This window comes from Zosterops lateralis, assembly GCF_965231275.1.
Source record: "Zosterops lateralis genome assembly, chromosome: 3".
In the NCBI taxonomy this organism is placed as follows: domain Eukaryota; kingdom Metazoa; phylum Chordata; class Aves; order Passeriformes; family Zosteropidae; genus Zosterops; species Zosterops lateralis.
Window position 1 is genome coordinate 70,284,370 of NC_139764.1, and position 13,932 is coordinate 70,298,301.

At 45.6% G+C, this 13,932-nt stretch overlaps 2 protein-coding genes across 4 annotated transcripts in view; both read left to right on the top strand.

The window, feature by feature from the left end:
* Nucleotides 1–474: 474 nt before the first annotated feature.
* The window catches only part of POPDC1 (popeye domain cAMP effector 1), a 51,244-nt gene continuing 37,786 nt past the window's right edge, over nt 475–13,932 (top strand). For both annotated transcript variants that reach the window (XM_083857845.1, XM_083857848.1), the window contains exon 1: nt 475–656. In XM_083857845.1, the coding sequence (XP_083713971.1) occupies nt 584–656 (73 nt within the window). In that variant the 5' untranslated portion in view covers nt 475–583. The remainder of the gene's footprint in view (nt 657–13,932) is intronic.
* POPDC3 (popeye domain cAMP effector 3) lies at nt 535–13,838 on the top strand (the record flags this gene model as incomplete). 2 transcript variants are annotated; one of them, XM_083857849.1, is made up of 4 exons in its annotated part: nt 535–656; nt 10,020–10,761; nt 12,522–12,630; nt 13,509–13,838. In XM_083857849.1, exons 2-4 carry the CDS (start codon nt 10,271–10,273, stop codon nt 13,836–13,838), a joined length of 930 nt encoding a protein of 309 aa, XP_083713975.1. In that variant the 5' UTR covers nt 535–656; nt 10,020–10,270. The 2 variants fall into 2 exon arrangements, with proteins under 2 accessions (XP_083713975.1, XP_083713976.1); XM_083857850.1 differs by lacking the exon at nt 535–656 and adding an exon at nt 1,154–1,236.

Here is a 13,932-nt window from a genome sequence, read left to right on the forward strand (position 1 = left end):
CTTTCTCAAGTTTTAAGAGAATCAATTATTCCAAGTGTAGGCATCTTCTTCCCTAGCAAACATGGACCTAAAAAATCCTTGAAAATAAAGAACGCCTTCAGGAAAGCAAGTTCTCCGAAGTGCTGATGCCTAAAGGGGATCAACCTGTAGCTAGAGCAGGACAGGTTGCTCTGTCCTTTGGCTTTGGAGCAGGTGCCATCAGTGCCCTGCCCTGCACGTCCCTGCTGCACGGTGAGTGTGCCAGCCTGCCCCGGGACCTGAGCCGGCCACCGGCACACACACAGCCTTCTCCACTCTTACTGCTTAAAGCAGGGCATTGCCTATGCTCCAGTTACTGACAAATAGCTTCTGTAGTAACAGGAGTGGCACATTTAATAGGCTGCGGTTTTTTCTATCTTAACAACTTGCAAATCTGCCTCCTCCTCCTCCTCCCCCGTCAATAAACTCTCTCTCCCCGGGACACGAAGTGGTGAGCAGAGCAGGGGCGTAGCTGGCGCCCTGAACGGCCCTTGCACCGACACCTCTGTGTGCCTGGGGGGGCATTTGCTGCTTCCCAAAGGAAGGAACCGAAAACCGCGCACGAATGCCGTGCCAGGCTTGTCATGACGGCGATCCTGCAGGCGCGCACCTCCCCTCTGCAGAAACACCTTGCCGGGGTGAGTAGGTGAAAGGACAGAGAACTGTAATTTCATTTATTCCAAACCAGCAGCTGCGGACAGTTTAACCCCGAGACCGCCGTGCCAGGAGCGAGGGTCAGCTTTTGCGTGTCCGTCCAGCCCGGCACTTGGGCTGTGCCCGGGGCGGCTTTTGGTGTGCCCAAATCCAGGGCTCTGCCGTCCCCGAGGACTCCCCACCACCGACGGCTTCGGCGCCCACGGGGGAGCGGCAGCCCCGGGGAGAGGAGCGGGGCCGGCACCGCAGGAGGGGCTCTGTGCGACGGGCGGCCGCTCCCCCGGCCCGGCCCCGCTTTGCTCCCCCGGGTCTCCCCCGGGTCTCCCCCGGGTCCCCCGGCCCGCCCGCCCCCCGGGCCCGGGGAGGCGCCTGCGCGCTGTGGCCGCTCGGTGCCGGCCCCGCTGGCGCCGCCCGCAGCTCCCGCCGCTGCTCTGCCCGTTCCTATTTTAGTCACGGCCGCGGCTCCGTGCCCGCCGCGGGACGCGGGGCCGCCGGCGGCGACGAGCGGCAGCCCGAGCCCGTCCCGTCCGGGCGGCCGGGAAACTTTCCCGGGGCTTGGGGCAGGTAAGGGGCGCGGGCAGGGCGGGGGCCGAGCCGAGCCGAGCCGGGGCGAGCCGAGCCGGGGCGGGCAGAAGCCCCGGCGCTGCCCCCGCCCGCCCCCCGCCGGCGCTGTCCAGCCCGGCAGCGCCCGGAGCGCCGCCCGCCCTGCCCGGGCCGGGGAACAGCGGAGCCTGGGACATCTCCGGCACCGCCGCGCTCCGGGACAGCCGCGACACGGCAGCGGGGAGCCGGGGAGCCAGGGCTGCTCGCCCCGAGCGTTCGGCGGCGTCCCGAGCGGGGTCACAAGGGGTCACTGTCCCGGAGGGAAGCCCTCCCTCCCTCCCTCCCTGCGCGCCCGGCGGGGTAACCGGAGCTCCCGGGTCAGCGCCGCCTGAAGTTGGAGAGCGGTGCCGTGTCCCCTCTGGAGAGGAGCGACACGCTGCCCAGCGCCTCTCCTGACACCGCTCGCTCTGAAGTGAGACCCCTAGTCTGGGGTTGGGGTTTCTCCCTTAGGACAGCGGGTTTCTGGTTCTGCCCGGGGTTTCTGGTTCTGACTCACTGACAGAAGAGCTGGCTCGGGGAGTGTCTCTGCTGTCACAAAACCACCTCGGGATCCGGGGATTTCTTCCTCCGGCTGGGGGTTTGCCTCGTAGGTTGGCATTATTTGATTCTTCTCCCTTTCCATCAACTAATGGTAAGAGCAGATGAGCCCTGAAATTGCATTTGTAGTTGCTCCTTTCCAGAGATAGAAAGAGCAACACAAAGCACTTCTCTTCCCCAAACTACAGGGTTTTGTTTTTTTGGTTTTTTTTTTTTTTTTTTTTTTTGCCAAGCACATTCTTCCAAAAGGTAATATTTTATCACATTTTCTTCATCTGTTCTATAAATCTTTGTGTGCCTTTAAACTGTCAATCACTTTATGGGTAAATATTTTATGTAGCAGATCATTTACAATACTGAATCACAGAGCACCTGATGGTGTCACAGAGATGTCACTGATGAAACCTGGCTTCCAGAACTAGGGCTTCTTGCTAACTTTGTTGTTTAATGGGAATATGATTGTATACATGCAAGTTAAAATGTCTTCACTGACCACAGAAAAACAAGGGATGGCTTCCACTTCTGCAGAACTCGTCCTGTTCAGGCTTTCCACAAAGAATAAAGTAGCTTAAAATGTCACATTTTAAAGAAATCCCTTGCCTGCCAAATAGTAAGTACACTGCAAGTCCTCTAGTGAAACAGAAGAAAATGGTAACTGTGGTCCCTTGTGGTTTCTGACACAAACTTTGCCTTCACAGATACCTTAAAGCTTTTGTGACAAAAGTTGAGAACAGTTAGTTTATTAAGGATTCAAGAAAATCATTGTTAACTGAAGCTACATTTGATCTTTTTATTCAGTGCGTGAGTTCTTCAGAGAGGGGATTTTATTTTGTCATTTTAGTGTGGTTCCCCTGCTTTGCAAAGAAGACTTCTGGTCAGTGTCTCCAGATGATTTGTGTTTGGGCTCATGGCACATCTCTGTAAACCAGTTGTGCGTGCAGGTATGGTGTGGTGAACCAAGCCTCTTTTTTGGGAAATAAGTTCATGTCAGGTGGTTGGTTTCATGGGAATACATTCCCATTGAAAGGCACTACTGCACCATACAAACTCATTTAAGCAGAATTCTGCAGAGTTCAGCTGTAGTTCATTAACCCACTTTTAAAGCACTTGAGAAATGTGCCTTGTGGCTGCTTTCTCCACTATTAATTTAAAAGTTGAACTGGAGAGGAGCTTGAACTTGTACTTCCTTTCAAGTTTTATTCTAAAACACAATAAAACAGACCCCTTGAATTTTTTTTTGGTTATGCCATTCAAAATTCAAGAGCCTTGCTCAAATTTGTCCAAGTGCTGGTGAGCTTTAAAAGAAGTCTGACTGCCATTCTGTATTCACGTTTCTAGGAGCAAAAGAACTTTAAGAAATGAGAGAGGGGGATTATACTTCTTAATTTGGTGGGAATACCGCATCTACTTATGGTTCATTAATTCTGATTCAAATTTAAAGAAATATGTACATTTTTTTCATTTCAGGCACTGTCTAGATGATAAAATAGACAGCATCTTCAACATTGGCTTTGCAACCACAGAGGGTTGCATTGTATATTTTACAGTGATAAAGGAGGAATTGTTGAAGTACTGGAAGTTGTGTATAGTTAGCTGGCCTTTAAATAATTAAAGACTAAATACCAGCTTCATTGTATGCAGTGCTCCTAATGAGCCTTAAACTGTTCTTTCTGTATTATTGTGGGGTTTCTTTTTCTCTTGAGGCCTCCCCCGCCCAGCTTTTTTCCACTTCCTAAAAAGATTTGTAGGATTTTAAGCAAATTGTAGGCAGAATCAGGCTTTCCCAGCTTCACCCAAACAAGCTCAGTGAGTGGAAAGTCCCATGAAATGTCTCCTGTTGAAGAGCTGTGGTTTGGAGACAGCAGCTCTGCATCTGCTGCAACAGGGAGATGGGAGACAGGCCCAGCTTGGCGAGGAAGACAAGCAGTCACTGGCCTAATGCCATTTGGTGGGTTCTTCGTGTGGAGCACTGACTTCAGTGTAGAGGTGGCATTGGGATGTCTCCAGGATTGGGCGGCAGCTGGCTCAAGGGGTTGCTTGGTTGAACAAACTTAAGCATGGTAGCCTAAATTCTGCCTGACCAGAGCAGGGCTTTGGCCCTGGAAAGTCCTGCTTGGCTGGTGGTCATGTCTCAGAGCTGCCCTGAAGGCAGTGAAGCACCACTGGTGGCTGGACATACCCCAGCTGACTATTTTGCAGCTCTGAGCATTCCCAGAAGGATTACTGTCTGGGAAGGTATCACATCACATGGATGATCTCAGTTTGGCGGGTCCAATTTGGGAATTGCAGCCCAGGTGGTACTGGAGAGAGTAGGAAGAGTGTGCTCTGACTGCTTTTCCTGAGGCCTGAGACACTTTACCTTCCATGTGACAGCCCCTGCTCGGAGCACTGATCCAGTGGGTGAGGCAGCAATGAGACATGGATGGGACACGGGATGCCTCAACCAGAGGGAGTGCTAATCCATCTCCTCTCCTCCCATGAGTGTGCTCCCAGTGACTCATTTTGACTCGTGTGGGTGGGTCACTTGCTGCCCTTCTTGTTGCAGCTGTGATGTTGTGCAGAAGGGACACAGAACTGCACTGCAGTCCCTCTTCATTCTGCCATGAGGATGCTCACCCAGGGAGTGGTATCCTGAAGCTGGATTGTTCAGGTTGCAGACAGGCTCCATGGTAAAGCATTCACATCCCTTTCTTTGAACACATCCCTTTCTTTGAAAACCATTCACAGGAAGGGATGCTGGCTCCATATGGATAAAGATTTCCTCTATAACATCTACAGGAGGGATCATTTCAGATAATTTATACCCGTCCTCAGTGTTTTCTGCTGTCTAAACTAGCTGTTAGTTGCTATCTGAGATAGGCTTCTGGATTTCTCTGGGAAGACCAGCTCCAAAACTTTCTAGGTATATACAACTTTTTTATATCAAGCAACTCAAGACAAAAGTACAGGAAACATTGTTGCGGTCATCTAATGTGATTTCTTGTAGCATAAAAACCAGAATCATAGCAAACAATTTTTTCCATAGTAGTATACCCAGATTTATCTTAAGGACCACACAGCATCTTAACTTCTTTGATTCCTAGCAAAGGAAGTCTTTAAAACCATCCTGTTAATTAATTACCTTTGCTATGTATGCTTGTGTGTTTTTGAAATCTGAATGTATCTAATTTTATAGTGACTGATTATCTTGATACCACTGTCTTCTAGATTGGGTCATTCTTTTCTTCCTCATCTTCCTTCTACCTTCCTGAAGGCTGCATTCTGTTGGGGAAAGCTTGTGTTTTCCAGTATTGTAATTAGAGATTTCTCTAGGCTATAGTCTAAAGAAGTTTAAGGTAAATGTAGCTTGAGTTGTTAGTTACTGTTCTTATTGCTGCATGCATGTTCTCAGCCAGAAGTGGGTCCAGGGACATTTTATCACTGAAAACAGCTGGTTTACCTGCCCATTACCAGTTTTTATCACTGAAAACAGCTGGTTTCCTGCCCATACTTGCCTAGAGGCACGGAGCCATAGCTCTCTGTAGGTGCAGAGCTCCTCTGTGCCCTGAGTTAGACCCTGCATTGGAATTAAGGGTTTGGTTCTCTCGGTCCCTGTGGGTATCTAGCCCCACTGCAGAAGGAAAGTAGCTTGGGGAAAGTATGCAACATAAACAGGGATCAGGAGTGACAGGTGTCAGTGGGGGCCACAGAGGGGATTCCAGAGATGTAGGGGCAGTGGAAGGAAGGGGTGTCTCAATTGACATATGCCTTTACATTGCATGTGAAACTACTTGATGAAATTAAGGAGTAGTTTCTTTTTGTAATCTAAATTATTAGACCAGATACAATTTGTAAGCCTAGATGGGGTGCTTGGAGCTCATCCCTCTGGAAGTAGGGGGAATGTCTAGGCCAGGAAGACCACCCCCAGCTGGAGGGAATGCCTTGCCCCTGGTGGAGTTCCCAGAGTGTTGAGCCAGGCTGTGACTCCTAGCTCATGTCTAAACATACACACTGTAGTGTGCTAAATCCACCATCATCTCATCTTGTGCACAGAAGTGTATATGCCGTAAAGGAAATTCTTTCTTTTTGCTTTCAAACCTATAGCAAACAATTCACCCAGGCTGGTTGATGATTAGCATGTACAGCTCTATAGCCTCTCAACATGTACAGTGTGAAAGTGCTGAGGGCTTTCTTTCAGAGTACTTGGGATAAGGCAGCTAAAGAATGGACTATTCAAACTCTGAATAGCTTTACTTTTGACTTAAATAGAAAAAGACCAAAGAGAGAACTGCTGGTGGCCTCAGGGCTTTTGGGGTTTCTTTTTTTGCAGAAATTATTGTCATCCAGACACAGTAACTAACACTTAGAGCTTCTCAGTGTAGAATTTGAATCATCAGTGACAAAAATGGGATACATGGTTCTCGAGCAAATTAAAAATGTACATAATAGATAATTCTTTGTGTGAACATGGCAATGTAGGGGGGAAACACCCATTTGAGGAGGGGGAAGGTTGTAATGTGCATTTGTACAATGCAAATTCTTCCTGTTTTGACTGTCTTAGTGTACTGTTTATAGGGAATTTTAAGTTTCCAGCAGGTATTTATTTGGTAGGATATGAGTGAAACACTCCATTTTCTGCTTTGAAACTCCAGCAAACTCTGTGATTTTAACACTTTCTGAGGACAACTTAGTCCTCTCAGCACTGCTGTTTATTTTAAAGAAATCCATGCCACTGTATATTGCTCATATCTCTAGTCTGGGCTGATTTGTCGCATGTCTTCATCTGCTCCTGCTGGAGAAGGTGGGATGTGTGGTGGGACAAGACACTCTGAAGCACGTCAGTAATTCAGCCTGTGTTGGCAGGGCACATCTCCTTCCCAAGCTGGGAGGACTCATCTTGCATGAAGCTCAGGTTTTGGCAACCCACAGATGTCAGTGTGTGTCACTTGGATTACGGCAGTCCATGGCAGGGAGTGTGCTGTGCATGGTGCTCCTTCTCCACAGACAAGGCATGGAGCAGAAAGTACTCAGTGTTTGCTTGGGAAGACACAGTTCTTCAGCCTTATAAGCCAAGACGTGCTTTAAATGCAGTTTCCTGCTTGCTGGATCATCACCATCAGATGAACTTGTAGCAATAACTGATCACCACAGCCAGGGCAATTGAAGCAGGACATCAAACAAAGCAGAAGGCCAAAGCACCTCTGTGACAGGATGGTGTCCCCTCCAGGTGCCTACAAATGGTAATGTTGTGCTACTGTGGAGGATGGCTCAGTTGGTATCACAGCTGTTTGGTTTTTTGGTTTGAGGGATTTTTTTCTCCCCCACAACCTCACTTGCAATAGATGAATAGCCTAATTGGAGTGAGTGTTCCAAAGTTCTCAAGAATTTAAATTTTGGGCTTGTAGGAACTATAAAGAAAAATGTGAAAGGCCTTTTCACTAAATACCTTTCAAAATTGGAAATTTTACTATACTAAGGCCCATACCTATTATTGTCTCTGCTCTATTTAAAATTGCCAACAATTTTTAACTCTCAAATATTAGAATAAATTCTTCTTTGAGAAGAGCTGTATCCTGTCTTTCTGCCTGCAGTTCGCTGGCAGCAAGCATACCTGCTCTTCACCATAACCCTGAGAAATAAGTCTCATTAGGAGCAGGTTTTGTCAGTATTTCCAGAGGGTTTGGTTTTGCCTGCACACCTCATGTAGCTCAGGAGATTGTTGTGTTGGTAATGCTGTGCTCTAGGCTAGTGCTGGCCTCTCTCCTTTGCCCTTCCTCTTGCCTGGAAGGAGAGAGGCCCTCTCCAGTCTGAGAGATGCTGCAGCACAGTAAAAGTTCTCATTGTGTAGAACTAATGGAATAAGTGGGAATTTTCCACACAGTGGTTTTGGAAGAGAGATCCCATTCTGAAAATGAACAATTACAAAGGCAGAACAGTTTTCTCAGGACTTTGTTTTTGTATATTATGACCCTATATAATGGGGCTGTGCTGTTCTTTCCAAATGATTGTGGCCCATCTTGTAAAGAATAGATGCTTTACAGAAACGCTGTGAGCTGTAGTGTGGGCAGACTGAGAATGCAATAAGTGAATTAAAAACTGTACATACATTCTGTGAAATTACTATTATGTCATGTCAAATTGTTGCAATGTGTGGCATTACATGATGAAAAGATGTTGGTAGCATAAAGTAAATTACTGGTCCACTGTGGTTTTGTTTGTGGCATGCATACAGTTTCCAGTGTAACTTCTCAGTCACAGTTCCCTTCAAAACACTGGTTTTTATTATTCTTATTCACACATTAGGGTCTTCAGTAAAACTGCTTAGAGCAAAATGTTGGCAGGAGAGTAGAATAGCAATAATCCCAAATCACTGTTATCAGTGATTCTGTTTTAAACAAACAATCAGTCGAACAAAAACATTCTGCCACTGATTTCTGACCATGTAATGGAAATACTGACTGGATTCAGAACACAAGGTTCTGCATGTTCCAGTTTTATTTTCTTTTGATTCAAAAATCATAAACCCCTTGATTGCAGAAGTACCATCTAAAATTCCTGATGATCTTACTGTACCTAGGTAGCTTCTTTATAGCTGATGCAGTTTCCATTTCCCAGTCTCCAAGGGATAAATCCTACATCTGAGGGGAATCCTGTACCAGAGGAGAGTATTTGGATAAAGAAACAAACTGAAAAGATTATAGTTGTAAACTACTGTATTCTTGTAATGCTGGTTCTTACACTGCAGGAGGATTTTTAGCACTGTAATTTGAAGAGATTCTGTGCTCTTTAGCTGTGGTATTTTTATGGACCAGTGACTTTCCTATCACCACTCCCAGAGAGGGAGAGTTTCCTCCTAACTTGTTCTTCTGAGCTCTGCTGGTCAGTTGTTTGGGATTTTATGTCTTTATTTAGCACCAGTGTTATTCAATCATAGAATTAATGGTGGGGTTTGAATAAACTTTAAAGAAGTAATGCTGTGGTGGCTAGAAAATACAATACAAATTTTCTTTATTAATTTCTTAGACCTGTCACTGTAAAAGCACCTCTGAAAGCCCTGATGAATGATGCTGGATGCTTCACTGCAACAGCAGTGTTTTTAAAGTATTGACTTCTGTGGCTCTTGAGAGGGGAAAAAAACCCCCAAACTACTTTGATATTCTAGAGAATCTGATAATTTTGATAACAAGATAGTTCTTAATTTCCTTGCTGTTCTACCAGGAAAAGAACCAGACAGTAAGGTTTTGGAAGGTTTCAATTCTGATTACACCACTATTATATTCTATATTTGCAATTTCTACTGTGTATAATCTCACACTGAAGTCTGTATTTTTATTTTAAAAGACAGATATGGAAAGCTGGTTTTGATTTTTTTTTTTTTGTTTTTAGATTTATTTTGGTGTTTGTTTCTGGCTTCTTGGTTCTGTGTTTTCCTATTAAAACTCTTAGGAATACATTACCATGTGAAAGTGAATAACATGTTCCACATTTTGGAGTATTGAACGATAAAATTATGTGGTCCATGGCATGAAATTCTATGATGTAGAACTTTGAGTGTTATAAAATTGCTTTGTAAATGTCCCTTGAGTTGTATTTTGCAGGACTACTTCATTTATGTTCTAATAACATAATCTGTATCAAGATGCCTTTAAGCTTCATAGTCTTCCTTATATATGACAGAGAATTTTTTTCCCATTATCCTTGGAGTAGAAAAGACCATCCCCTGTGACACTTGGGTTTCCCTTTTGGTGTTTGGAGATGGAGTTTGTTGTCTCCAGGAACAGAGAGCAGCTTTGCTCAACCTGTTAATAAGAATGATTTGAACAAAATCCAGAGAGAGATGGAGGAGGTGAACAAGGAAGAGTTCACTGTCTCTTCTTGTTAAAGATCTGGGTAGTACATTTTAAAAAGTTCTCAGGGAGCAGGGTCTGGACCAACAAATCCAACTACCTCTTCAGCTGTGAGGATGTACAAAGGCTTGTCACAGGATGTTGTGAATGCAACACAGCTTTACATGGATTCAGTGGCAGTTCAGTGGTTGCTACAGGGATCACAGATACAGAAAACACAATCTTCAGCTGAATGAATATTAAAGTTTGATCCTGGAATCGCAGAGCTGCAAGGGTAATTGGATTGTAATGCAGTATGGGGTTTTAGGCAACAAAACTTTGATAAAATTTAATTGATGAAAATAATTTTATAAGTAATTCATCTTTTCTTCACTTATTCAGATCAGATGAAGCTGCAGATGACATGACCAAAGTCAAAACAATGCATGAAATGATGAAAAACAGCACTGAGAACGTTAGCTGCTTAGTTGCTGGAAATCCTAAGTGCGACTTCACTACCAAAAGAGATCCTGATGTTATGTGATCATTGAGCAGAGTCTGCAAGAATGGAAAAGCAAAGGAAAACCAAAACTAGCTGCATCTCATAAATAAAAATTTTCAAGATTCAGCTGAATTAAAAAATTATTCCAGCCATGGGAGAAAATGCAAGTTTTTGGGAAAGTTTGATATATGCACATCCTATGTGTACCACCTGGAAGCAAGAGGCAGAGGGATCTATCTACCACCTAGCCAGTATTTTCTTTGTTGTGGGCTTCATGGGTGGAAGTGGATTCTTTGGGCTCCTCTACGTCTTCAGCTTGCTTGGACTAGGCTTTCTCTGCTCTTCCATTTGGGCTTGGCTGGATGTGTGTGCTGCTGATATATTCTCCTGGAATTTTGTACTGTTCGCTATATGCTTTGTCCAGTTCGTTTATGTTACCTACCAAGTCCGGAGTGTTGCCTTTGACAAAGAATTCCAGGAACTCTACAGTGCTCTGTTCCAGCCTCTGGGAATTTCCTTGACTGTGTACAGGAAGATTGTCTTGTGCTGCGATGCAGAAGTGATTACCCTGGAGAAGGAACATTGTTACGCCATGCAGGGCAAAACACCTATTGACAAACTGTCCTTGCTTGTGTCAGGCAGGTTTGTATTGCCCTGTTCGGGTTTTATGCAAATGTCTTTATTTTCCTCTCCTTATTGAAAATGAAAGAAAAAAAAAAGAAAAAAAAAGAAAAAGCCTGATTTGTGTCTTGTTTGTTTGTTTTCCAGTACAATGGATTAAATATTAATGGAAGTAATATAAATATTATTAGGTTAAATACACTTGTCTAGGATAGCACTAGCATAAAAACACTAAGCACAGAATCTGTAATAGCATAAAGAAAAGAATTTGAAGTCATTCTATTCCAGGCTGCTGTATTATAGCATTTAATAGGTTAGGCAGATCAAGGGAATAGATGTGGGCTTTCAGTGTTCAGGTTATGGCTTGCTGTCTGTCTGCTGCCTAGCTGATGAGCACAGCATCTGTCTTATTTTTCTTTACTAGTATCATCTGAAATAGGACAAAAAAATAGTTACAAAACTGAATATACTGAGATAAGCTCTGTTTAATAGAGATCTTGCTTTGATACAGATTGTATTCTGTTGCTTTCAAGGAGGTGGGAGAAGAGTATCTGTAAGGAAGGGGAAAAGACTTAAAAGTGCCCTTTCTTTACAAAAGGATGTAGCTGAGCCTTATCAAGACTTGCAGACCTGGGTCTACAGTTACTGTATACTGTGGCCCTGTGTCAGACCCTGAGGCAGTAAATCCACTTGCTTGTACTCCCTGCTTCCAGGAAAGCCTTCTGGCAGCTTTGCTGATGCTTTCCTGGAGGGAAACATTAGCTTTTGTACTGTATGCAAAGCAGGATGCAGTAGCAGACCACCACAAGAGTAGGTGGGACACCCAGAGGTGTTGGAGATGGACTGTCCTTGATGGGACACTTGGTGGGTGCTTTTTGACAGCCTGCTGCTTGGATAGATGGAATTTATAGGCAGCTTGACACTCAGCTGATTTTGGACTACTTGCAATGAACAATACAGATTGTGGGCAGTTTTCCTTAGTGACACCCTGGCTCAGAGTGTTCTTGGGGCCTCTCTAGGAAGTACCTCATGGAAGTTGCTTTTGGTCTTACCAAAGGAGAGGTATCCAGCCTTATTTTTGCCCAGCCAGTTAGTAATCACCCAGAGTTCTTGCTGCCCTTCACCATGTGGTAAAGGGCTACTTGTGTGCCTCAAACTTATATGTTATTTGAAAAGTAGCAAGGAAAGGAAATTTTTCTTCGGCATCTTCAGAAGGCAACAGCATTCACACAGAGATCCCATACCTCCAGGCTGATCTGGTTCCAGACATGGTCCTGTGGCCATTTAATTCCTGTTAAACATGGAGAGAGGCCTACCTAACACATGCCATGGGACACTTCTGCTTCCCAGTCCCAGTTTTTGCCACTTTGTTCTCTCTGAAGTGTGTATTTGCCAAAACTAGAAGTAAATCCCATGGTTTTCAGGGGAAGCAGGTAAATGCTGTTACAGGCATTGGTCTTTCACCTCTCCAGTGCATGATGGCCTTTTTATAGCAAAACTTGTGCATCGCTGCACAGACCTACTACAGAGAGAATAATGTGGTTTGAGTAAGGCCTGGAAAGATTTCCTTTTCAGTTGCATGATTGTCTTGTATTCTCTTTCAACTGGCCTGAGCAAGTTGGGGTCAAAAATATAATTAGGATAATGTTGGCCATTGATTGCTTTTTAATGCTTCCAAGGCTTTATTTAAATTCCTCAGATAGTAGAAATAGCACATTCTTGTAGTAGTCATTGCTGGTGTACAGGTAGTGACAAAAAATTAACACATCTTATCTTGGTAGGATCAGAGTGACAGTTGATGGGGAGTTTCTGCATTATATTTTTCCTCTTCAATTTCTGGACTCTCCTGAATGGGATTCACTGAGGCCTACAGAAGAGGGAATTTTCCAGGTAAAAGTTAAGGGGTTTAATGTTTTTGGGTTTTTTTGGGGGGGGGGTTGTTTTGGTTTGGTTTTTTCCTATCTATCTATATATTTAGTGCTACAGGAAACTGTTCAAGTACTGTTTGATTTGGAAATAAATTTATTCAGTTGTGGGTTTGCTTATGATACTATCAAACAAGTGGCATCCATTAGTTTGGGAAGTCCTCTTTATCAGCTGGACTGGTTTTGCTGTTTGTGGCTTGTTACAACAAGAAAACGGGTTTTCTTAAAGCTGATCTGGGAGGTAGGCTCTGTTTGCATTCTTTGGCTGCACTGATATTCAGCCCTGAAGCCAGGTTTCCTTGGGGTGGGAAGAAGCTGGTGCTGAAGAGGTTTCCCAATGGGAGATGAGCCAGGGGGAGACGTGGCTGTGACACCTGTGACCCAGCTTGGCAGAGGTTACAGCATGGGACACGGTGTCAGCTGGGGCTGCCCTGTGCTCTGGGAGCCTCCCGCGGGTGTCACTTGACTGACACGCTGGCTCCTGGCTCTGTTGGATCTGATGTCTGCTGTCACAAGGACAAATGGCATTTATTCAGAGCTTTCTTTAGACCTGCCTTTGCAGCTGAGGCTGCCAGGAGTGGAGCAGGGCTCAACCAGGGCATCCGTGTGGCACTGAACCGGGCATGCCATGTGGGCACAGGCATATTGGCATTGAGCCTGACTAGATGTGATCACTTAGTCCATATCCAGTCACCTTTGTCACTTGTCTTTTGCAAACAGTGACCTCGCAGAGCTCTCTGGCTCGGTTAAAAGGCTCTGATTGCAGTAGACAGGTTCTGCTGAGCAAGGGCAACAGCAGCAGCACCGCCTTGTCACCTGGCTGTTCATTCCTCTCTCCTCTAGGTGACACTTACAGCAGAGACAGACTGTCGGTACGTGGCCTGGAGGAGGAAGAAGCTCTACCTGCTGTTCGCTAAGCACCGCTTCATCTCCCGCCTCTTCTCCATTTTAATCGGGAGCGACATCGCAGAGAAACTGTACGCCCTGAACGACAGGGTACACGTGGGGCAAGGCTTTAGGTACGACATCCGCCTGCCCAACTTCTACCACGTGGCGCTGCCGGAGCCCCCCGCCGTGCAGCCCCCCCAGCACGGCCCCCGCCTCCAGCGGGGCTCCCCCCGCCGCCAGCCCGCGGGCATCACAAACTGCGCCTCCTTCCTCGCTCCCTCCTAGGATGGAAAGTTCTGCACCGCCGCCGTTCCTCGCAGCGATGGGGGGAAATGGAAGGTGGCAAAGCAGAAGAGCAGAGAGACAAAAGCAGACGAAG